This window comes from Panthera tigris, chromosome B4, assembly GCF_018350195.1.
Source record: "Panthera tigris isolate Pti1 chromosome B4, P.tigris_Pti1_mat1.1, whole genome shotgun sequence".
Taxonomy (NCBI): domain Eukaryota; kingdom Metazoa; phylum Chordata; class Mammalia; order Carnivora; family Felidae; genus Panthera; species Panthera tigris.
Genome location: NC_056666.1, coordinates 51,081,291 through 51,105,118, shown reverse-complemented (window position 1 = coordinate 51,105,118; position 23,828 = coordinate 51,081,291). Strand labels below are relative to the sequence as shown.

Genomic DNA, 23,828 nt, shown 5'->3' with positions numbered 1-23,828 from the left:
CCAGGCGCCCCTGAAGTCAGCTAAACTTTTGACCCCAAGTATATAAGTAGCCAAAGGGAAGTAATGACATTTAATGAATGTTTACTATATACCAGCCACTGTTCTTAACACTGTAAGTCTTCTGGTAGTTTTAAACAGCTTTGAATGTAGAAAAGATTTTTCAAAATTTTTCCTTGAAAAATTAAGTCACTTTACTAATTTTCAAATTAAAAAAAACATAAATTTCCTTAAGGTTTTTAAGTTTAACTTATATATCTTATATTATTTATAAATGTACCAAATTTTAGCAATGGCCTTCAGGAAGGGAAGGTCTTTAGTTACCGTCTTCCGAGTTAGAAACCTAACACCCTTAAACATTTGGAACTTCATTTATAAGTTGAGTATATCTTGAGTATATTCAACTTTCTTTTTAAGTAACTCAGTGGTCTGTCTTGACAGAGAACATTTTCTTATTATATCTACTACATAATACTGTAAATATTATAAATATGGTGCACTGTTTACAAAACTGTTTCATATGACTTATAAATGCAGTACCATTTCAACCTAAATGACAAAGCTATTTGATTACTTGGTTAATCTGTTATTCTAAAGGCCAGATTCTCTTAAATATTAAAAAAAAAAAAAAAAAAAAAACTAAGGTGGCATACATACAAATATAGTAATAACTACTACAGTTTAATTCTCTCAAATATTTCTACACCTAATTATAAATCTGAAAAATAAATAATACCTTCTCAAATGTACCCAATCCTGATAATGTTGCAACTTGGTGGTAATATGTGTGTATAGCGGGGTACGTGGTAATGGTACCATCTTCTCTATTTTTTTTTTTTTTAATTTTTTTTTTCCAACGTTTTTTATTTATTTTTGGGACAGAGAGAGACAGAGCATGAATGGGGGAGGGTCAGAGAGAGAGGGAGACACAGAATCGGAAACAGGCTCCAGGCTCCGAGCCATCAGCCCAGAGCCCGACGCGGGGCTCGAACTCACGGACCGTGAGATCGTGACCTGGCTGAAGTCGGACGCTTAACCAACTGCGCCACCCAGGCGCCCCTCTTCTCTATTTTTATAAATGTTTGAACATATTTATAATAAAAAATGAAAACGCTTTGTCATTAAAAAAGCAAACATGCTATCTTCCAAACAATCTTGGAACTAGCTTTCTAAGCAATTTTTGTGTTGCTTTCTTGGCTTTGATTAAGTTTTCTAAGCACCAGAGTGGATTCCTGGGTAGGATGCTGACCAGTTGAGACCTATTTTGTAATTTCTAGGTCAACAGCTTCCAACTGTGGGAATCTTTCAACCCATGTTCCTTAGATTCACATTAGAACTTACATAATTTTCCAGCCTGACACTGACATTCTGCTATATCCCCTCATTCCTGACCTCCCAGCTCCTTATCTGTCTGCATGCTGCTGTGTCACTTAAATAAGTTTTACTTTTCTCTGGATCTTAAAATATTTAAAGGACTTTCCTTGTGGCTCCATAACCACTGAACTTAAGATAAATTCTGATTCACATAAATTCTTGCCCTAATTACTTGAAGATTTTAGTTAACAGGGTCACTTGTCACTCTCTCCAACATCATTTACATCACAATTTTTGGTGATTTCATTATCCATGAGATGAGTTTCTCAGTATCCTGGACTCTCAATTCCTTCACCTCTTTTTTTCATGATGTTATCTTTAATATCAGTCAAACTCATGTTATATACTTGACCTCATTATTATCAGTGTTTGCAAATTCTCTTTCATTTCAATTTCAGGCATCTCATTCTCCACCCACCACCTCCTATTTTTCTAGTTCACTGCTTCTAGTAATCCTAATGCTTAAAATCTTTTTGTCTATGCAGACCTCTGTAATTCATCAGTTCTTTTAACTCTCCTCCCAACTTATGTCCTCACTTTTGTCCTTATACAAGTTTCATGGTTTATCACCATAAATTATAAATCATTATATTGTCTATCCTTTGCAAGTACCTTCAGTTCTCTTGCTTCCCTTGTTTCATGATATGCTATGGTAAACAACAATCCTGGTTAAATCCAACTCTCCACCTATTTTTTGGGCAAGAGGAAAAGCACACATCTTTCTAGTTGGCCCTACTTTAAATTTATAAGCAGTAATTTCAAGTGAGTCCACTGTCCTCAAACTCCCAACACCTTCTGCCCCGTTTAGAAGATGATTTTGTTTCCTTCACTACACAAGCAATTACCATGATGTCTCTCCACCCACCTATTCCCTTCTATTTTTCATTTCTTCCTGTTACTATTCCTGGACTCTGTGCCAATCCTCTTTTGCCATAGAACCTAATCCTATCATTACTCAACACCTTTGCATGAGAAATTTTCCTATTTTCTTTGGTCTTATCACTGTTACCCTCTCTATTTTTTTCCACCAACATACAAAAAATCTGTTATTTCTCCCATCCTAAACAAACCAACCAACAAACAAAAAACAAAAAACAAAACAAAACTGTCATGATTCCATTTTCTTCTTCAGCCACTACCCCGTATGTCTTTCCTTTTCCAGCATAACTCCAAAAGTTACTGTCTCTGACATGTCTCTGTTTCTTGAGTTTATTCCTACCAGACTTTCACCTCCACTCCACTGAAATTGCTTTTTCAATGACTTCCAGTGATCTTCATGGTGCTACTCAGATCTCAATATTACATGACCGATTAGCAGCATTTGACAAAGTTAATCATATTACTTTTAACCTTTCTTTAGTCTTTTAGGATTCAATACTTTCTTGGTTCATCTTTTAGATCTCTGACTGCTTGTTTTTAGTCTTATTTTCTGTTTCTGCCTTATCTCTTTGGCTTTTAAATGTTGGCTTTACTTCAATACTTGGACTTTTTTTCTTTCTCTCTGTTCTCATTCTCTGTTCTCATTCTCATGATATCACCTACTCTTATGCTTTTAAGCCCCATTTTGTGTTGGTATGATAATTCCTTCCTTTTTATTCTGTAGTCCAGATAAAGATGTTCAGTAGTAGTTGTTCCAGATTTTCATAGATCCACACTGATCTTTTGGTATCTTTTTCCCACCTCTAGAAACATGCCCTCCTGAAAATCTATTCTTTCAATTGTTTGGGCATCAGTCTTGGTATCATCATTTAATTGTTTCTCTTATGCCCCTCAGCAATCCATCAGAAAATTCCATTCACTTTACTTTTATGGATAAACCCAGAATTTAATGATTTTTTCACTCCTTCTGCTACCATACACTGCCCTGAGCTACTATAACATTTTAGCTGGATTATTCCATTAGCCTCCTAACTGGTTATCTCGTTCCTGCCATTGTTGTTCTTCAGTTGATCCTCAACACAGCAGCCAGAGTGGTTCTATTAAAACATAAACCAAATCACGACTTTTACCTTCCCAGAACTCTCTAATGACTTCCCATCTTACTTAAATTAAAGCCCAAAATTCTAATAACGGCATAGAAATTTTTACATAACCTGTCCTCCCCTTTCTCCCTTTCCCCTCTGACTTCATTTCCTATTATTTTACCCCTTGCTCAGGTTAATTCAGCTATACTGACTTCATTGTAGCCTCAGAAAACTACATTGGTTTCTCTCTAACACCCTAAATACACACCTCAATGCCTTTGAATATGCTATTTCCTCTTCCTCATATTCTCTTTCTTAGATACCTAACCATCCATTCAGATGGACCTCACTGAGGTCTTTTCCCAAATGCCACCTTTTTAATGAGGACTTTCCTTGGCCTTCTGTCTTAAAATTGCACCTCCCCATCCCTCATATTTATCATATTTCCTAATTGTTTCATTTTTCTCCATAGCTTTTATCAACATCTTATATCTTATTTCTCTTAAAAGCTATACAAGGAAGGATAGGGATTTTTGTTTTATCCCTTGCTATATCCCTGAAGACCACAACATGGAATGTACTTAATAATTTTTGTTGAATGAGTAAACTCTTCCTCTGAGATAGGATCACAACTTGCAGGTGTAAGCCTGACACCTGGTTGGATTCTCTGAGTCACATGGCTATGTAACTCTACGGTCTCAAATCTTACACATTACATTAATTCTCACAACAATCTTCTAAAAATAAATGTTATTATTATCCTCATTTTAATGCCTGAGAAAACTGGTCTTATAAACGCTAAGCACTTTGCAAAAGTCAGACACCTAATAAATAATAGAACCAGAGTTTGCATTTAGGCACAGTGAAGTAGATTCTAAACTGTAAACTATTATTCTGTGAGTTAAAAAAGCCAACATTTTCATATATTAAAAACAAACTGGTTGCTTTGGAGAAACACAAATTTTTCTGACACTGATAATAAAATAAAATTTATTCCATTGGATATTTTATATAGAATAAGACTAATGAATTTGATCTTGATCTTATGAGCACTGCAGAATCATTGAATTGGGCAGATGAAATAATAAATAATAGTAGTATTAATCAGGAAATCATGATGTTCTGAGCTAAGGGTTTAGTGGAGATGGAGAGTACTGACTCATGAGATTTTATAAGTGATTTGGTAGATATAGAGGGAGATGGAAGAAATTAGTTAAGATACATAAAGGAATAGTTAGGAAACTTGCTAACTTAACTTAACTTTCGTAAAAGTTGGCATTGAGCTCTAGATTGAGCATGCATGTACAATAAAGTCAAAATGTGAAAGGGCTAATAGATTATATTTCTGAGTTTGAAACTCTAAATGAAGAGCCATTCCTAGTGATGAAAAGATTTAATATGAAGCCATGGAAAGTAGTTGTTGAAGTGTGAAGGAGCTAAAATTTATTGGTAAAATAGGATGTAAAGTGCTCTTGAGGCATTTTTTTTAGCTGAATCATCCTTCCATTTAGAAATGAAACTGTCCAGAATGGTGGCAAGATGTGGGATGGTGAGAAATACTAGAAGTGTGTCCCAGAACTTTTCCCACTTACATGGTTTTTCCATTTACACTTAGATGAAATGTACATGAATTCGATCACAGAATTATAGATTTATGCCCACTTATCTGATAACTTACTTAAGTTGGGGAGTGCTAATTAAAACATTCTTAAACTATACTCCAACAAATAAAGTGCCATCATTTGATTAAAAAATAAAAAGAAGAAAGATAAAGAGAGAAAACAGAAGGAGAAACATCTGTTAAGACTAGGAACTGCACAAGGCATATTGCATAATTTTATGTCACTTCACTCTCAGAAAAATTTCAATTCTTCCAATTATTGATTTATTCAATGTATATGTACTGAGTAGCTATAGGTGTCAGGTCTCATGGTAGGTATTTTGGTAAGCATTTTATTCCATTTCCTCATTCATGAGGAAAAGAGATTCAGGAATTTTAAGTCAATTAACCAGAACCAGATCCCATAGCTGGGATCACTAGTTGCCTCAATACAAAACACCAAAACTGGTGGGTACAGTGCTATCCAGAGGTTGGGACACCAATTGGGCCTAAATATAATATATGTACAGAAACAACAAATGACTTCTTGAAGATAACCATCTCTACATATCCTGGGTAAAGGAAAGAGAAAGGAGAACTACACAATCATCATTTGTCATTAACAAATTGTCAGATGGGCAGGAATTGCCAGGTGTGACCTTAGAAGTGAAACTTGTATAAAAGGCAGGTTTATCATTATACCTAAAGAAAAAATTATCTCACTGTATTCACAAGCTCAGTAATAAGGTTTATTACAAGTATTTTATACCAAAGGGATACATCATTCAAAATTTAAAAATATAGCTTAATAATGGAAAAATCCAAGATAGCCACCAATCACGAATCATGAATTCTGTCCTGGTTCATGAGATGTTTCAGTGAGTTTCTATTTTCTTCTTAGATGGTCTACAACGCTTTCCTAGTGTGGTAGGTTTAGCAACACAAGATCCATTCTCTTCCTGTGGTAAGGAGTTTGTTTGCTTGCTTATTTATTTATTTATTTATTTATCTGTAATAAGGTTTTTTTTTTTTTTTAATTTCAATTCCAGTATAGTTAACATGCATTATTCTATTAGTTACAGGTGTACAATATGGTGATTCAACAGTTCTATACATCATACTCAGTGCTCATCATAAGTGTACTCTTAATCCCCTTCACCTACTTCACTCTTCCCCTACCCACCTCCCTTCTGATATGCTTTATTTTAAATGAGTACCCTCAATTAAAGTTATTTTTTTTCAATAAGAATATTTTTTACTTGAAGCATACTACAAAATGTGTGGTCCCCAAAGGGGTTCTTTAAGTTCTTTGTCTTTTAAGTTCCCAACTTCTTGCATGAGTACAATTTTGCATTTGTAGTTCATAGCCATAATCCTTTAAAATAACTGAAGAACTAATGAAAATTTTTACACAGATTTTCTTCTTCTGAATTGTGCTAGCAGACAAGTGAGTGATGTGAGTGAGACAGAAGGTGGCTGTTGAAATGTAAAAACATGTATCAACAGGCAATCTGTGAATGTTGCTAGATTCCTTTGTCAAATTTCTCTGAAACTAAATGCACATATTTTCAACCTTTTCTGACACTTAGAATGTTTCATGATACTTCGCTCAACAAGTCTCTAAACTAGTTTATACAGTGACTTTTCTGCTCCCACTTCCACCCATTTCAGATTCTATTATTAAACTTTAATTTTAAATTTGAATTGGAACAAAACAAAGAAAGAACAGTGGTAGGAATGAGGAGTCAAATGTCAAGAATCCAAGATCTAAATTCTATGTAATGATTAATTTGTGATACGACCTTGGGAACTGGGATTTTTTGGATACTTCTTATGCTTTCTAATTGATTAAAAATATATATCCTTTGGATATACCAAATATATATTAAAGATCTTAATAAACATGATCTCAGTTTAAGTTAACAGTAACTCTGTTAGGCATAATTATAGTTCTTTTACAGATTATTAAAAAGATCAGGAGGTTAAGTAATTTTTCTAAGGCTATACAGCTAATAGACACCTGAGTTGGAATTTCTACTCAAGTATGTTTCTCCCCCCGCCAAAAGCATTATTCTGCTTTTTATTGTTTTTTGATATACCCTTCATAATATTTAAGCAGGTGGAACGTCATAGTATATAGGGCACAGGGACAAATTTTGGCTATTCTACTTAATAGCATTGTACACTTAGCCTCTTTAAGTACTAATTTATTCCTCTGAAAGATGGACATGTTGGAGGTGTTGAGAATCGGTGAAATAATATGAAAAAGTGACTAGCATAGTATCTAGCATTAACTATATTATTTCTACCTGTCATGATAGGAACACTGAAGACACAGAGTTAGATGGTTAGAATTCTTAGTGATACTTTATAAGTCACAGCCACATTAGAGTTGATAAACTTTAGTATTCTGGTCTTTATAGCATAGAAAGAATAGTAAAATATTCCAAAGATTATCCAAGTCACTATCTTATCCTTAATTCAGTTCCTGAAGTTCCTTGGTCCTGGAAAGGGGTTCCCTGGACGATTAACACAACTATTTCCAAGAACAAATAATTGTGAAAGAATATGCTGAACTTGGGTTTACAACTCAAAGAGGATTTGAAAATCACTGAGTGTAATGTTTAAAATTAACTTGTTGAGACAGCAGAGTTGAAAAATAGACTCTAATATCTGTGGTAATTGCCTAAAATAGCTAGGAAGCTTAAAAAAAACACGTTGCTTAAACCATGTTTATTAGCATTTGCTTATATTTTCTATCTCTTTCACAAAAGAGCCATAAATTATGTATATAATAGGAACTCAATTAGAGAATAGATGAATGAAATAGTAGATGAATGAAATAGATGAATCAGAGAATAGATGAATGAAAGAGTAGATGACTAACATAAAACTCTCTCTTTCCTCAATATACTCATGCACTTTCTTGCATCTGTTCAAATTACCCTCACAACATTTAGTTACTGAAGCTGTAGATTAAGTGTTGTGAGATTTCAGAATCCTCAATCAATTTATGTTAGCAGTTTATTGAGCAGCATCCTCTCTAAAAGTGATAGTAAATTTTACTTGGAATAAAATAATAAAAGTCCCACCATTTTGGTAAATTAATGACATTCATACCACCTTAGGAAACATCAGTACACAGTGCCCAATTTAAAAAGAAAGTGACATGTACATTAAGGTTCCTCCTTTTAACAATTTCAGATGACTAGACCTAAGCAACATATAATTATGTGGCATATCTGTCAAGAGTGGTTAGTGTTTCGGGCAGATTCTAGCAAAGACGAGCATTATTTGTGCAAGCTGTTCACTTGTCACTGGTCAAAAATGAATCATACATGTCAAAACAAAAGCAAGAATTCTAAGTTATTAAACGTGACAAGTATTTGATTAAAATATCCAAGTCTGGATTTTGTTGCACTAAAAGCAATACATGTGAAGTTCTTTAGACAAGGAAAAGCAAAATAATTGTCTTTCTCTTGTAACAACAACAATACAAATGAAATAGAAAATCGAGTTAAAAGAAAAGCAAGAAAAACCTCCATTCAACATTTCCAAAGAATGATCTTTTGATGAACAAACATAGAAAATAAAATAGAGCCTGAAAATAAAGGACTTACCCACCAGCTGATACAAACAAAACAACAGCAAAAAACTATCAATCTTCCCAGTCCAAAAAAAAAAAAAAAAAAGCAACTAACCAACCAACCAAAATAGGACAGAAACCAGCAAAAAGCAGAAACTGCTCAGTAATTCCCCAAAACTCATACAGTCTCAACATAGAAAATTATATTTTAAAAAGATAGTAAGTGCCTTTTTACTAACTTAAGATTTCCCCATAAAACACTTCTTATCAAATCACTAGGTATAACTTTTTATTTTTAATCAGGGTTTCAAGAAACAGCAGTTAAGTCAATATAAAGCACTTCACACTGTAGACCCAATCATTGGTCAACATGTGATAGCTTTTCAAAAACTCTTATTCCAAAGGATCATATTTATCGGTAAGTCATGTAACTCAACTTCCCCCAATTACAGAGAGCTAGGGAAGTTCATTTTTTTTAAAAAGAGCAAAAGTGATTATTAGAGTACCAATGGTCAACTTATACATTTAATATAATATGATTTTACTATAATATGACTCATTTAGTGTAATATGACATAATTATATGCTGTTTTAAGTACAGTAGTCAAGAAAAGTTAACCTGTAGGCAGTATAAATGTATGTGGCATAATAATTTTTAAATTCATTCAACAGTGTTTATTAAATACCAATTACATATGCTATGTGCAATGTTTGCTGTTAAGGATGGATGATTAAGGTAGGCTCTCACAATCCAGAAAGAGAACATAGGGTTTTATCTAAACTAAACCCAGTCTTCCCTTCATAACTGAAAAAGAATCAGATTTTGTTCAGATATCAAAATCTTCAGGGAAGATGATGAGTTTAGAGGTATATTATAAATATTCTAAACCAATTAAGTCAGTTTACCTGCTTGCCATCTAATCAGGTGATTGGCTCAGGATAACATGTGACCCAATTCTGGCAAATCTTAAAGGAACTCAACTCTGCTATGAAGTTTATAAGAAAATTTTTTTTATTGAGGAAGAATCGGCCCCTTTTCTTTTGCTACATGGTGTCACCTGTGGCAGTCTCCTTGTAACCATGATCTGGACTAAAAACAAGTAAACACATTGGAAATGAGAAACAAAAATATGCGAAGAAACTGGGTTTATGATAAAATTGGTTAGCTGCTGCAATAAAAAACTCTGGAACCACTCAACTAATGAACTTCTTGTTATATGAGATAATTAATTTTTCATATTGTTAAAGCCAGTTAAATCAGCATTTTATGTTACTTGCAGCCCAAAATATTTTTTTTTATTTTATTTTTTTTATTTTTTAATATATGAAATTTACTGTCAAATTGGTTTCCATACAACACCCAGTGCTCATCCCAAAAGGTGCCCTCCTCAATACCCATCACCCACCCTGCCCTCCCTCCCACCCCCCATCAACCCTCAGTTTGTTCTCGGTTTTTAACAGTCTCTTATGCTTTGGCTCTCTCCCACTCTAACCTCTTTTTTTTTTTTTTTTCCTTCCCCTCCCCCATGGTTTTCTGTTACGTTTCTCAGGATCCACATAAGAGTGAAACCATATGGTATCTGTCTTTCTCTGTATGGCTTATTTCACTTAGCATCACACTCTCCAGTTCCATCCATGTTGCTACAAAAGGCCATATTTCATTTTTTCTCATTGCCACGTAGTATTCCATTGTGTATATAAACCACAATTTCTTTATCCATTCATCAGTTGATGGACATTTAGGCTCTTTCCATAATTTGGCTATTGTTGAGAGTGCTGCTATAAACATTGGGGTACAAGTGCCCCTATGCATCAGTACTCCTGTATCCCTTGGATAAATTCCTAGCAGTGCTATTGCTGGGTCATAGGGTAGGTCTATTTTTAATTTTCTGAGGAACCTCCACACTGCTTTCCAGAGCGGCTGCACCAATTTGCATTCCCACCAACAGTGCAAGAGGGTTCCTGTTTCTCCACATCCTCTCCAGCATCTATAGTCTCCTGATTTCTTCATTTTGGCCACTCTGACTGGTGTGAGGTGATATCTGAGTGTGGTTTTGATTTGTATTTCCCTGATAAGGAGCGACGTTGAACATCTTTTCATGTGCCTGTTGGCCATCCGGATGTCTTCTTTAGAGAAGTGTCTATTCATGTTTTCTGCCCATTTCTTCACTGGGTTATTTGTTTTTCTGGTGTGGAGTTTGATGAGCTCTTTATAGATTTTGGATACTAGCCCTTTGTCCGATGTGTCATTTGCAAATATCTTTTCCCATTCCGTTGGTTGCCTTTTAGTTTTGTTGGTTGTTTCCTTTGCTGTGCAGAAGCTTTTTATCTTCATAAGGTCCCAGTAATTCACTTTTGCTTTTACTTCCCTTGCCTTTGGGGATGTGCCGAGTAAGAGATTGCTACGGCTGAGGTCAGAGAGGTCTTTTCCTGCTTTCTCCTCTAAGGTTTTGATGGTTTCCTGTCTCACATTCAGGTCCTTTATCCATTTTGAGTTTATTTTTGTGAATGGTGTGAGAAAGTGGTCTAGTTTCAACCTTCTGCATGTTGCCGTCCAGTTCTCCCAGCACCATTTGTTAAAGAGACTGTCTTTTTTCCATTGGAAGTTCTTTCCTGCTTTGTCAAAGATTAGTTGGCCATACGTTTGTGGGTCTAGTTCTGGGGTTTCTATTCTATTCCATTGGTCTATGTGTCTGTTTTTATGCCAATACCATGCTGTCTTGATGATGACAGCTTTGTAGTAGAGGCTAAAGTCTGGGATTGTGATGCCTCCTGCTTTGGTCTTCTTCTTCAAAATTACTTTGGCTATTCGGGGCCTTTTGTGGTTCCATATGAATTTCAGGATTGCTTGTTCTAGTTTCGAGAAGAATGCTGGTGCAATTTTGATTGGGATTGCATTGAATGTGTAGATAGCTTTGGGTAGTATTGACATTTTGACAATATTTATTCTTCCAATCCATGAGCAGGGAATGTCTTTCCATTTCTTTATATCTTCTTCAATTACCTGCATAAGCTTTCTATAGTTTTCAGCATACAGATCTTTTACATCTTTGGTTAGATTTATTCCTAGGTATTTTATGCTTCTTGGTGCAATTGTGAATGGGATCAATTTCTTCATTTGTCTTTCTGTTGCTTCATTGTTAGTGTATAAGAATGCAACTGATTTCTGCACATTGATTTTGTATCCTGCAACTTTGCTGAATTCATGTATCAGTTCTAGCAGACTTTTGGTGGAGTCTATCGGATTTTCCATGTATAATATCATGTCATCTGCAAAAAGTGAAAGCTTGACTTCATCTTTGCCAATTTTGATGCCTTTGATTTCCTTTTGTTGTCTGATTGCTGATGCTAGAACTTCCAGCACTATATTAAACAACAGCGGTGAGAGTGGGCATCCCTGTCGTGTTCCTGATCTCAGGGAAAAAGCTCTCAGTTTTTCCCCGTTGAGGATGATGTTAGCTGTGGGCTTTTCATAAATGGCTTTTATGATCTTTAAGTATGTTCCTTCTATCCCGACTTTCTCAAGGGTTTTTATTAAGAAAGGGTGCTGGATTTTGTCAAAGGCCTTTTCTGCATCGATTGACAGGATCATATGGTTCTTCTCTTTTTTTTTTGTTAATGTGATGTATCACGTTGATCGATTTGCGAATGTTGAACCAGCCCTGCATCCCAGGAATGAATCCCACTTGATCATGGTGAATAATTCTTTTTATATGCCGTTGAATTCGATTTGCTAGTATCTTATTGAGAATTTTTGCATCCATATTCATCAGAGATATTGGCCTGTAGTTCTCTTTTTTTACTGGGTCTCTGTCTGGTTTAGGAATCAAAGTAATACTGGCTTCATAGAATGAGTCTGGAAGTTTTCCTTCCCTTTCTATTTCTTGGAAGAGCTTGAGGAGGATAGGTATTATCTCTGCTTTAAACGTCTGGTAGAACTCCCCTGGGAAGCCATCTGGTCCTGGACTCTTATTTGTTGGGAGATTTTTGATAACCGATTCAATTTCTTCGCTGGTTATGGGTCTGTTCAAGCTTTCTATTTCCTCCTGATTGAGTTTTGGAAGAGTGTGGGTGTTTAGGAATTTGTCCATTTCTTCCAGGTTGTCCAATTTGTTGGCATATAATTTTTCATAGTATTCCCTGATAATTGTTTGTATCTCTGAGGGATTGGTTGTAATCATTCCATTTTCATTCATGATTTTATCTATTTGGGTCATCTCCCTTTTCTTTTTGAGAAGCCTGGCTAGAGGTTTGTCAATTTTGTTTACTTTTTCAAAAAACCAACTCTTGGTTTCGTTGATCTGCTCTACAGTTTTTTTAGATTCTATATTGTTTATTTCTGCTCTGATCTTTATTATTTCTCTTCTTCTGCTGGGTTTAGGCTGCCTTTGCTGTTCTGCTTCTATTTCCTTTAGGTGTGCTGTTAGATTTTGTATTTGGGATTTTTCTTGTTTCTTGAGATAGGCCTGAATTGCAATGTATTTTCCTCTCAGGACTGCCTTCGCTGCGTCCCAAAGCATTTGGATTGTTGTATTTTCATTTTCATTTGTTTCCATATATTTTTTAATTTCTTCTCTAATTGCCTGGTTGACCCACTCATTCGTTAGTAGGGTGTTCTTTAACCTCCATGCTTTTGGAGGTTTTCCAGACTTTTTCCTGTGGTTGATTTCAAGCTTCATAGCATTGTGGTCTGAAAGTATGCATGGTATAATTTCAATTCTTGTAAACTTATGAAGGGCTGTTTTGTGACCCAGTATATGATCTATCTTGGAGAATGTTCCATGTGCACTCGAGAAGAAAGTATATTCTGTTGCTTTGGGATGCAGAGTTCTAAATATATCTGTCAAGTCCATCTGATCCAATGTATCATTCAGGGCCCTTGTTTCTTTATTGACTGTGTGTCTAGATGATCTATCCATTTCTGTAAGTGGGGTGTTAAAGTCCCCTGCAATGACCACATTCTTATCCATAAGGTTGCTTATGTTTATGAGTAATTGTTTTATATATCTGGGGGCTCCAGTATTTGGTGCATAGACATTTATAATAGCTCTTCCTGATGGATAGACCCTGTGATTATTATATAATGCCCTTCTTCATCTCTTGTTACAGCCTTTAATTTAAAGTCTAGTTTGTCTGATATAAGTATGGCTACTCCAGCTTTCTTTTGGCTTCCAGTAGCATGATAAATAGTTCTCCATCCCCTCACTCTCAATCTAAAGGTGTCCTCAGATCTAAAATGAGTCTCTTGTAGACAGCAAATAGATGGGTCTTGTTTTTTTATCCATTCTGATACCCTATGTCTTTTAGTTGGCGCATTTAATCCATTTACATTCAGTGTTATTATAGAAAGATACGGGTTTAGAGTCATTGTGATGTCTGTATGTTTTATGCTTGTAGTGATGTCTCTGGTACTTTGTCTCACAGGATCCCCCTTAGGATCTCTTGTAGGGCTGGTTTCGTGGTGACAAATTCCTTCAGTTTTTGTTTGTTTGGGAAGACCTTTATCTCTCCTTCTATTCTAAATGACAGACTTGCTGGATAAAGGATTCTCGGCTGCATATTTTTTCTGTTTAGCACACTGTAGATATCGTGCCAAGCCTTTCTGGCCTGCCAAGTTTCAAAGGAGAGATCAGTCACGAGTCTTATAGGTCTCCCTTTATATGTGAGGGCACGTTTATCCCTTGCTGCTTTCAGAATTCTCTCTTTATCCTTGTATTTTGCCAGTTTCACTATGATATGTCGTGCAGAAGATCGATTCAAGTTACGTCTGAAGGGAGTTCTCTGTGCCTCTTGGATTTCAATGCCTTTTTCCTTCCCCAGTTCAGGGAAGTTCTCAGCTATAATTTCTTCAAGTACCCCTTCAGCACCTTTCCCTCTCTCTTCCTCCTCTGGGATACCAATTATGCGTATATTATTTCTTTTTAGTGTATCACTTAGTTCTCTAATTTTCCCCTCATACTCCTGAATTTTTTTATCTCTCTTTCTTTCAGCTTCCTCTTTCTCCATAACTTTATCTTCTAGTTCACCTATTCTCTCCTCTGCCTCTTCAAGCCGAGCCGTTGTGGTTTCCATTTTGTTTTGCATTTCGTTTAAAGCGTTTTTCAACTCCTCGTGACTGTTCCTTAGTCCCTTGATCTCTGTGGCAAGAGATTCTCTGCTGTCCTGTATACTGTTTTCAAGCCCAGCGATTAATTTTATGACTATTATTCTAAATTCACTTTCTGTTATATTATTTAAATCCTTTTTGATCAGTTCATTAGCTGTTGTTATTTCCTGGAGATTCTTCTGAGGGGAATTCTTCCGTTTGGTCATTTTGGATAGTTCCTGGAGTGGTGAGGACCTGCAGGGCACTTCCCCTGTGCTGTGGTGTATAACTGGAGTTGGTGGGCGGGGCCGCAGTCCGACCTGATGTCTGCCCCCAGCCCACTGCTGGGGACACAGTCAGACTGGTGTGTGCCTTCTCTTCCACTCTCCTAGGGGCGGGATTCACTGTGGGGTGGCGTGGCCCGTCTGGGCTACTTGCACACTGCCAGGCTTGTGGTGCTGGGGATCTGGCGTATTAGCTGGGGTGGGTAGGCAAGGTGCATGGGGGCTGGAGGGGCAGGCTTAGCTCGCTTCTCCTTAGGTGATCCACTTCAGGAGGGGCCCTGTGGCAGCGGGAGGGAGTCAGATCCGCTGCCGGAGGTTTGGCTCCGCAGAAGCACAGAGTTGGGTGTTTGCGCTGCGCGAGCAAGTTCCCTGGCAGGAACTGGTTCCCTTTGGGATTTTGGCTGGGGGATGGGCGGGGGAGATGGCGCTGGCGAGCGCCTTTGTTCCCCGCCAAGCTGAGCTCTGCCGTCCGGGGGCTCAGCAGCTCTCCCTCCCTTTGTCCTCCAGCCTTCCCGCTTTCCGCGCAGAGCTGTTAACTTATGACCTCCCGGACGCTAAGTCGCGCTGGCTGTCGGAACACAGTCCGTCCGGCCCCTCCGCTTTTGCCAGCCAGACTCGGGAGCTCCGCTTGGCCGGCGAGCCGCCCCTCCGCCCCGGCTCCCTCCTGCCAGTCCGTGGAGCGCGCACCGCCTCGCCGCCCTTCCTACCCTCTTCCGTGGGCCTCTCGTCTGCGCTTGGCTCCGGAGACTCCATTCTGCTAATCCCCTGGCGGTTTTCTGGGTTCTTTAGGCAGGTGTAGGTGGAATCTAAGTGATCGGCAGGACGCGTGGTGAGCCCAGAGTCCTCCTACGCCGCCATCTTCCTGGTCTCTCCCCAAAATATTTTAAAGAAAAGGTAAATGGTGAAGTAAGCAAAATATATAATATGCTAAGAACTATATCGGCAGTGGGTACAAGGGCTGAGACATCCTCAAAGAGGATAAAAAGTTGAGCTGAGTCCTAAAGGACTCTGTGTAACAACAGGACAACTGCATTTCAAGAAGAGAAATGCCATGTATAAAGCAATCAAGGCATGAAAGATCTTGGAAAATTTGAGTAACAACTAGAAGTCTATGTTTGGATGTATAAAGCCATACAAAATGGGGGTAGAAAGTAGGCAGAGCAGAAATTATGAAAATGTATTTCAAGGTCATATTTAGTTGGAATTACAGAATTATGCTAGCTATCTGTGTGTTACCCTGGAACGATACCCTACTTTATGAGTTCTGGATCAAATTGTATTACATAGAGATTATACCAAGAGCCATGTGGAGTATGGATGGGCTGGAGATAGGTAAGAACAGGAGGAGAGGGAGGAGGAGGGGAGGAGAAGGAGGAAGAGGAGGAGGAGGAGGAGGAGGAGGAGAAAGAGAAGGAGAAGAAGGAGAAGGGGAGGAGGAAGAGGAAGAAGAGAAGAAGAAGAAGAAGAAGAAGAAGAAGAAGAAGAAGAGGAGGAGGAGGAGGAGGAGGAGGCAAAGGAGGGGGAGGAGGAAAAAAACAAACAAAAATTAGAAGGCCTTCTACTTGCAATAGTCCAAGTAGGTAATACTGGACTTGAGCTTGGTAAAAAGGCTTGAGCTAAGGTGCTAGGCATAGAAATGAAAAAGAGACAAATTTAAGACATTGTTAGGAGAAGCAATAGTTAGGTCTTAAGGACTAATTAAATGAGGAAGGTGATTGGATAATTGTTCTGTGTTGGATATCTTGGTAGTGGCTGTTAACCAGGATACTGAATATAAAAAACGAGGTTTGGACACAGTGTGGGCAAGGATTGAAAAAGAAAGGGAGCATAGGGATATTTAATTCAGTTTTGGACCTCTTGGGCTGAGACACCAGTTACCCAGCATAGCTACATAAAAAACTTAATAATGATCTGTCTAGATAAAATGGTTTAAAAATATACCCATATGTTAAATCAACTTGGAAATACAGAATTGTTGGACAAAAGACATTTTTAGAGGATGTCTGCCAAAATGATGATTCTTAATCAGGTAGTTAGGCAATAGTCTTTTTTGTCTGTTGAGATTAATCTTAGTTTTTGAAAAGAAAGCCAATTAATATATATGAGGGTGCATACTGGTTTTCCTTCCATGTCCTCTTTCTCTTGGCCAAATTTCTTGATGGACAAATTTCTTGAGTCATCCACATTGTTTCACCTCCATGGCAGACAATGCTGTGGGTTTACCAGATCAAGCAGCATTTTGCTTCTGTACATAGCTAGATACTTGGTCCACTTTCTTATATTCTCTTGCATGTAGGTAGAGCCTTGTTACTGATTTTGGCCTATGAAATGTAGGCAAAAGTGGCATGCCTCTAGACCTGGCACCTGAAAATACTTTTGATATGATGCTCTGGTTTTCTCTCTTTTTTAAAAACTCTGGATATAGGTACAGGGAATCTGAGTGAGAACTCCAAACTCGGGGGACAACTGAACCATAAGATGGAAGCCCGGCAAGTACTATCAATGTGCTACTACATTCCCATTCTGTTACCAGTCCAGATCTTTCTCCTGCTTTTTAGGCTTCTATGTCTAATTGCTTACTGGGTTTTTTACTTAGAAGGAAACTAAAGATGAATTTTGCTTATATTTTATTATTGCCAAGTTCTGGACTGGAGCATGGGAATTTATTTTCTAACTCATTTAACTTGATGAAATGGGATGATTTGAATTGCATTAGCATATTGCTGGTTGCTTAAGTAAATAGTGTTTTTGAAAAAACTGAGTCTTGGTTTTTTATAATATAAAGTCCTGCTTTTATATAGTATGTATTAAACAATAAGTACAAACTGAGACTAAGAAAATTATTCAGAAATTGTTTTCTTATCACTCATGGCTTCATAGTAAAACTAAGAGAACAGATTTAATGTTTTAGGTATGAATCAGGAACCACATAAGAAAAATTCTGGGAAAAACCTACTGTTTCCTTCAAAACTCCTTCAAGTATACAGTGTTTTTGGAGCTTGCTACACACACTTATTAATTAATATTATAATTGATAGTACTTGTGAGTCATGCTCATACCTAAAACTTCTGAGTATTAGATATAGAGATCTCAATTTACGATATTGTTTTCTTTTCGGTTTTGCTTTAAAGTTAAGGAAAAGCCACTCCTTTAGTATTTTAATGAGTACCTAATTATGGATAGAAAGACAAACAAACATTTTATGAATTCTTTGAGTTGTACTTTCTTTGAAAGTAGATATTGAATTGCCAAGAGACCTGAATTGGGTATTAGATGTCATTAAAAAAAGATATTTTAATCTCAATTCTTTAGCTAGCTAGATAATTGTAATTGGAAGAATCACTTGTTGAAATCCTTTACTGGGTAAAAAAAAAACTGCTATAGCAGTTGATTTCTAAGGTTCCATTCGACTCCCAAATCCTATAACTCTATGAATATTTATTAGTCTATTTATTTTGGAAGCCAAATTCAAATATTATTAAAAGACAAAGACAATTACTAAACAGAATGCCTTTTTGTTGACCATATATTTTGTTAGCTAAATTAAGGCTGCAGTCTGATTGGGAAACAGTGAAAATTAAGCAGCATAGTGTTGTTTTTCAAGGACTTGCCCCAAATCTTTAGCATTAACGATGACAGAGGAAGACTGATATTATTATAGGGACACCAGATTACTATCTAAGGAAGCAGTGATACAATGGCAGTGTCTATTCTACTGAAAATTGTTGGAGAGTGGATTAGAAAGTTCAGTTCCCAAAGGCCAGATCTGGTCTAAGTTACAACATTTGAGGTCAGTATGTATGCACAAAATGTTCATTTTTATAGCTCTTGACTTTTTAAAAAAAACAAAATAGAAGAATTTGAAGGGGAAACAATTTAAACTATGGATAAATTTAAGGTTGACCTTTATTCCTGGCTATTGTATTGATTTGAGATAGAACTTTGTTTAAGATTCTAAAATTCTATTTTCATATGTATTTAATTAAAAAAAAAATAACACAAATGGGGCACCTGGGTGGCTCAGTTGGTTCAGTGTCCGACCTCGGCTTACATCATGATCTCGCCGTTCCAGAGTTCAAACACCACATCGGGCTCTGTGCCAACAGCTCAGAGCCTGGAGCCTGTTTCAGATTCTGTGTCTCCCTTTCATTCTCTGTCCCTCCCCCGCTTGTGCTCTCTCTCTCTCTCAAAAATAAACATTAAAATAATAATAATAACACAAATGATATAAGATAATTTAAAATTACATTCTGTTTTTAAAATCTTTTTATTTAAAGAACTATGTAAGACTTAACATAAAATAGAAATAAAACAGAAAAAAAAAACCCAGCTGTTCCTTTATTGTACCTTAACTAGAAAATTATGCTAATGCATTTTACAGATTATAACATAAAACGTAAACTTTCTTAAAAATATCCATCACTTTTTTTCAGGTTGGTTGAGGTAAAGAATAGCTATTGTTAGCTTAGCAAATTGCTTTATTGGAGAGATTTTATCCTGTGTATACTTTTCTGAGAACAATACATGAAAGACGATTATAAGAGATCAATATTAAACGACAGCAAGCCATATCTCTACCTTATAAAAAAAAGTAAAGCAATAATTTATTATTCATTACATTGTAAAAGTAAAAGGTGAATTAGTAGTAATGTAATGATTCTAGAAAGTAAAGGACTGAGGCTTTAAAACCTTCTATTGATTCTGTATTATGCATGCTCTATTACACTGTGATAACTCCGTAAAGTACAGCTCTTTACTCTTTCTTCAGGGAGTGTTTCAGATACCAAAGTAGAGAGCACTTACCTCCTTTGTGTATACATTTGTATGCCTGTATCGATATTTAACTCTGACAGAATGGGAGTGCACGTTTAGGCTTTTTTATTTACTTGATGGCCAGCCCTGTCTCTCTACCTTGTCGTTACATTTTGGATGGATTACTGTAAGGTGGACAGAATTTGTTGTCAGATCTCTCCTTCTAGTTTCTTCCCACCACATAGCCTGTGAGCTTGTCTAGGCAAGGACTGTTCTGTTTTATCCTTAATAGTTCAACGGTGTCTAGTATCTCAATGTTTGTCACATAAATGAACAAATGCTAACCTAATTCATCACAAGCACTATGATCTGAACATATATACACATATATACATACATATTAGAAGAAAACTTCTGGGAGGGAACAATACTTAACCTAAAGGAATGACTCACTAATGATAAAATTTCAGGTATCAGGCGTGATATATTTAAGAGAAGGGGTGAGAGGGACATGTGTGACTTCAAATCACATGATGCAACATGTCCACGTTATTTTGCTTTATTTAGAGTATTTCCTCCTTTGAGAAATTACCCCAAAATTCTAGAGGAGAAAAGTTTAGGACTGAGTGTTTAGAAAATGAATGGGTAGATTTTGCATCATTTCAATTTTATGAGTGGCAGATTAAAGCTCATAGGATTTGATCCTTCAATGCCTTTGCTGTCTTGGGAACCCCTTGTGGTGCCAGAAATACCATTGTCTTAAGTCATTCAGGACCAACAGACACTGCTGAAACAACTTGTTCTTTGAGCTCTAATTCGTGACTTCCGCTCACACTCTCCCTTCAATCCAGTCTTGACTTTACTAGTGATAGGCATCAATCCCCTGAAATTGCCCTAGCCTTCCTTGCCAGCTCTGGTTTGACATCAAGTCTGACTGACTCCTCAAGCAGCCCTCTTCTGCCCCCTTCTGTCACAAGTCTGCATGTGCACAGCTGGACCCAGGCAAGTTAATCCCATTCATTCATTCAATAATAATTTATTGAATATTTTCAAACACCATGTACCATACTAGCAAAGATTAGTATGAGTACTGTATAGAAACAGAATTGCTGCACTTAGAGTTTGAAAATGGGAGCTTCACCTCAGGCTTTCCCTATACTTTGAAGGGAACACTTTCAGATTTTTGTAACATGTGACTTAAGTAACAATTTATAAGGGATCCATGTTATAAAATGGTTCCCCACCACACAGATTTGGATTCAAACTGGTTCTCTCTCTCGGGGCTTATTCAGTCAGACTTAAGAGTATGAAAGATGGCAGCATTGCTGCGCAATTTACGACAGATCCTATAGCATACTGATTCTCTAATTAAAAAACAAAAACAACATATATTTTAAAATCTTTACCTTAAACAGAGAAATGCTCATCTTAGGTCAGGTGATAGAGCTATGTAAGAGATACGGAGTTACAGGGCTTGGTAAACAATTGGACATGTTAGTGAGGAACAGGGAAGATCCAAGCCCTGGGTGAGCAGGGCAAGGTGTTGAGTTCCATGTTGAACATGCTGAATCTGAGGAAGTGAGAGCTCATCCAAGTGAAAAATAAAATCATTAAATTGTACGGATTTATTTGTTTAAGTGTATCATGGAGGGTCTGAGCTGCATCTTTAACACTTTAACTCAAACATTCTATATACAAATATTCCCTAAGCTTGATGCTAGGTGCAAGGTATTTTTTTAAACTCCAGGCCATGTTTTAAATATGATTAATATTATTTCATGCTTAGGATATTTTTCCTGATACTTTTTAAATTTAAGGTTTAAAAGGATGTAGGGATTTTAAAATCTCCCTCCTTGTTTTCATTTTCCTCTTCCCATATTCTTACAAATTAAGCACTCAAGAATAAACATTTCATTTGTAATTTATGTTCTTTTCTATTCCTTCTATATTACTCTCTTTTTGAATCAGTGAGAGGTGAAATGGGCTTTGTTTTTTGTCTTTCTTTTCTTCATTAGGGTGAGAATTATACAGAGAAAGACCTTCCTCGCAATTCTTTGGAAAGAGTGACATAATTAAATTTATTGTGAACTTCCAAGTATGACACTGATTTACAACTTTGTTTGCATTCACTGTTGCCTTTCAAATGACTCCAATTTTCATGCTACTTTAGCAAATGAAGGACTTACTTTGGGGGCACATGTATTACAACAATCATTACTCTAGTAGAGAAGTCCTTAATATTTTATTCTACTTTTTAAAGATATCTTTTTGAATTATATTTTATATACATATTATATTTTGGTTCAAATATTTAAATCAAGATCATTGTCAGGTCATGTCACTTTTTAACATGCTTTAATTTTCATAAACACATGTCAAAAAAAGTGAAAAGCACAAAAATAAGTGAAGTTTTAAAGGAAATAACCACTGAGTTTGACTGAGTTCTAGTTTTACTATGAGTGCAGAGGACCACCAAGTGTATCTACTTAACTTCCCCTAGCTAGGTAGCAGCTGATTGAAAAACTGAGGAGCGTAAGACTTCATTTAGAGCTTGATCTAAGAGTCTATTCAGTGACTGGCCCAGTGCTGGTCATGTGTGTGATGCCTCACTATACTGACATAGTAGAGGAAAATGTTCTGCTTTTTATATTAGGTATTTAAAATAAAAATGAACATCAGAATAAACACTGGTGGTTGATAGTTTCTTGTATCTCTACTTTGCTATGAAATGCTTGAGTTATTTTCATGGGAAGAGTGGTGTCAATATGGGTAACATTCCTCGAAGCAGAAAAACATACTCAAAAGTTAGACTTTTTTTCTACTAATTAAAGTTCTTCACTAGCAATTGAAGCTAGTAAATGATGCCTGCCATACATATGTGAGGACAAAAGATAGGTCTATTTAATTTGTGGATCATTGATATTTGTAATTAAAAGTTTTCCTATGAAGGTGAGTCAAGTTTAGTAATAAAAGTAGGAAGTATGGCATCCAATGAACATCGTGTTCAATAGGATCAAGAATAGGTGATAATGGAAGAAGATAATGGAGGATAATATCTCTTAAGTTTTATTTCTCCACTAACAACATTCAAAATTTATGTTTGGAGAAAAGTTGAGTACCCTAGGGATTTGCAACACCAAGTATATGTTAGCCTTCACTATTTACCACTGAATGGTACAAAAATTACTTTTAAAGCACACATTCTTCCCAAACATCCACTATCTCATAAGTAGATTTTATACTGAAATCTTCAATGAATAGATATGACCATAAATAGCACAGGTGATTTAAAACTACAGGAAAGCTATCATCCAGATTTAAAATTCTGATTGGATGTAAACAGAAGCAACTGTACAAAGGGGAGAATTTGAAGACAATGACAGTTAAATTATACTCATAAATAAAAATAACCTTGACAAACACTCAACTTTGGCAGAGTTTTAAGTAGAGGTTTATATCAATGACAAGGGAAGAAATCTTCCACTTCTTCCAAAGCTCTATGGAGAGAAATTGACAATTAAAAAAAAAGTCATCTTGTCCTATTTTAGTTAATCTTACCAGTAAAGACGATGGGCAATCTGGATGCTTTGCAATGAACGGTGCAATAGGAGTTGTACTAGAGGACTTTCAAGGTTCCATTCAAACTTGGCAGCCTGAAGTAAGAGATATAATTACTTACTTCTCTTCTCAGTAGCAAAATTATAGCAGACTACAAAGGGACTTAAGAGGCTTAAGAAAAGACAAGGGGAAACAGCATAAACATCCTAACAAAATGTTAATATCATATTTGATAACCTTATTAGCTGGTGTATAATAACATAAAACACACATCACACAATTTGGATTTGTGTAGTCTCTTTCTTATTTATGCTTTAGTATCACAGGATAATAAATAGAGCAGATGGTTGGTTGATGGAGTTCAACCATGCCTAGGAGAATCCTGGAACCCACAAAAGTAAATAATATCATGATTAGTGTCCTAGATATAAAAATGTCACTATTAAACAATAGATATTTGTCTTCCTTGGGGAATGAAATTAATCCATATTCAAAGCCTTAGCTGAAATCACCAATGGATATGTCAGTATTAACCTGCAGAACTTGACACGTTACTTAGAGGTTTCAAAGCTGATTGTTGCCACCCTAAGCCACCCATCCCCCAATCCTTCCCCTCATCTCCACTCT

General features: G+C 36.4%; 1 protein-coding gene across 7 annotated transcripts in view; it reads right to left on the bottom strand.

The window, feature by feature from the left end:
• Positions 1–23,828, bottom strand: part of PIK3C2G (phosphatidylinositol-4-phosphate 3-kinase catalytic subunit type 2 gamma) — a 352,007-nt gene that overhangs the window by 172,601 nt on the left and 155,578 nt on the right. For all 7 annotated transcript variants that reach the window (XM_042991840.1, XM_042991839.1, XM_007072860.3 and 4 more), the window contains one exon: positions 23,202–23,296. In XM_042991840.1, the coding sequence (XP_042847774.1) occupies positions 23,202–23,296 (95 nt within the window). The remainder of the gene's footprint in view (positions 1–23,201; positions 23,297–23,828) is intronic.